Source organism: Microcebus murinus, chromosome 4 (genome assembly GCF_040939455.1).
Source record: "Microcebus murinus isolate Inina chromosome 4, M.murinus_Inina_mat1.0, whole genome shotgun sequence".
NCBI lineage: Eukaryota > Metazoa > Chordata > Mammalia > Primates > Cheirogaleidae > Microcebus > Microcebus murinus.
In genome coordinates, this window is record NC_134107.1 from 23888750 (window position 1) to 23890535 (window position 1786).

The window sequence follows — 1786 nt, forward strand, 5'->3', positions numbered from 1 at the left end:
TTTCACTCCAACCTCGACGCGGGCCATGGGGGTGGGGAGGTGGGGCAGGAGCGCTCTGGGCCGGTGTGGGTCCATTGGAGAGGCTGGTGACGGACCCGCGCACCGGGGCGCGACCTCGTCCTGGTGACTGAAGCTAGTGGCCGCACCTCCACCCGGGCTCCCTAGCTCCCCATCCCCGCCACCACCTCCCTCGCTTCCCTCAGTCTTGGGAAACTGGGCCCCAAATGTTCAAGAAGTCAAGAGCCTGGAGAAATGCACTGTGCAAATATATTGACTTTATTTGTCTCCGTTGGGGAGCCTCACAGACATATTCAGGTAAAAAGATCGTTAAATAAACGCCTTCAGCCATCGCAATGCAAAAATAAATATCAATCCTCCGGCTGCAGCAGCAGCTGCGCTGCGCCCAAGTCCCATCGGCCGCGCCTAACAATTATAAAAGTGTTCAGCGAGAGTGTGTTGGCGTGAGTGTGGACGGGTGTGCGCTGGGGCCACGGTGCAGCGGTGTGCAAAATCGGAGTTGCAAACCATTAGACAAGGGCGTGGAGCGGCGACCCGGGCGGCCCGGGCGACCGGGACCCGACTCGGCGCGGGCGCGCCTCCCCGCACACACTCACAGAAGAGTTCGTACTGGGAAGAGTTAAAAAATAAACATTTACAAGGGCAAAGAAAGCGGCCTCCCTCCCCGGCGCCCCGCGCGCTCCGGGCCAGGGCGAGCGCAGTGGAGGACGCACGGACCAGCTCGCAGTCGGGCGGTAGTCCCAGCGCGCGAGGGACGGCGGGCCCCCGGCCTCAGGGGTCCCCGGGACGGCAGGGGCCCTCTCGGGGTTCGCCCGCTGGTCCCCTGGCGGGCCGCGGAGGCGCGCGTCCCCCTTCCGGGCGGCGCCCCTCACAGGGCCGAGTCGGAGTCGCTGGAGTCCAGGCTGTTCCTCAGTTTGCAGCTGCTGAGCTGCTCCCTCTGCAGCGACAGGCTCTGCGTGCTGCGGCGCAGGCACTCCAGGCTCTGCAGGAACGACTTCTTGGCCTTCTCCTCCTCCATGGGGGACACCCCCTCCTCCTCCACCTCCTGGATCTCGTCGAAGGTCACCGGCTGCGTCTTGAAGCGGGACTGGCGCGGCCGCCGCAGCCGACCCTTGCCCTTGGACAGCTTGGCGGGCCGCACGGGCTGCGGGAACTCGTCGGCCAGGCACACGAAGTGCGGCATCACCGCCTGGTAGCTGGAGCAGATGCCCATCAGCTCGCCGGGCTTGGCGGCCGCCATGGCGCCGCCGGCGTCTGCGGGGCCGGCCGGCGGGGCTCCGGGACTCTCCGGGGGCGGCCGCTGCGCCGGGGCCCCCCGGGAGGCAGCAGCCTGGGGCTCGCCGGGCGGAGGATCCAAATCTGCTGCGGGGTGGCGGCGGCCCTCGCGGGCCCGGGCCGGCGCTCCTCGGGAGGGCGGGCGAGCGGCCCGTCGGGGGGCGCGGGGCTCCGGGGACGCTGCTCCGCCGCGCTGCGAGGCGCTCGCCGCCGCTGCTGTCGCCGTCTGCCCCGCGGCTGCCCGGCTCGCGGCTTATATAGCCCGCTCCTGCCCACACGGCTGCGAGCTCGGATGACAGCGAATGCCATTTAAAGCGTGCGCGCCCCGCGCCCTTCCGCCTGACGTCGCCCCGCCACTCTGGGAAAGTAACGGCCCCTTCCCCGGAGCCGCCCGCCCCCTGCCAACCCGGCTCCGGAAGGCAGGCCCCGCCCGCGGGGGTTCCGGGAGGATCCGAGGCCCCGAGAGCACGCGGCGCCGCCGAGCTGCCCCCGG

At 69.7% G+C, this 1786-nt stretch overlaps 1 protein-coding gene across 1 annotated transcript; it reads right to left on the reverse strand.

The window, feature by feature from the left end:
* Positions 1 to 255: 255 nt before the first annotated feature.
* Positions 256 to 1556, reverse strand: C4H11orf96 (chromosome 4 C11orf96 homolog). Its single transcript, XM_012790501.2, has one exon. It carries the CDS (start codon positions 1256 to 1258, stop codon positions 887 to 889), a length of 372 nt encoding a protein of 123 aa, XP_012645955.1. The 5' UTR covers positions 1259 to 1556; the 3' UTR covers positions 256 to 886.
* Positions 1557 to 1786: the final 230 nt, after the last annotated feature.

What these genes read in the sequence shown, in the direction of transcription:
- C4H11orf96 (XM_012790501.2), bottom strand. Translation starts at nt 1,258, where the DNA reads ATGGCGGCCGCCAAGCCCGGCGAGCTGATGGGCATCTGCTCCAGCTAC.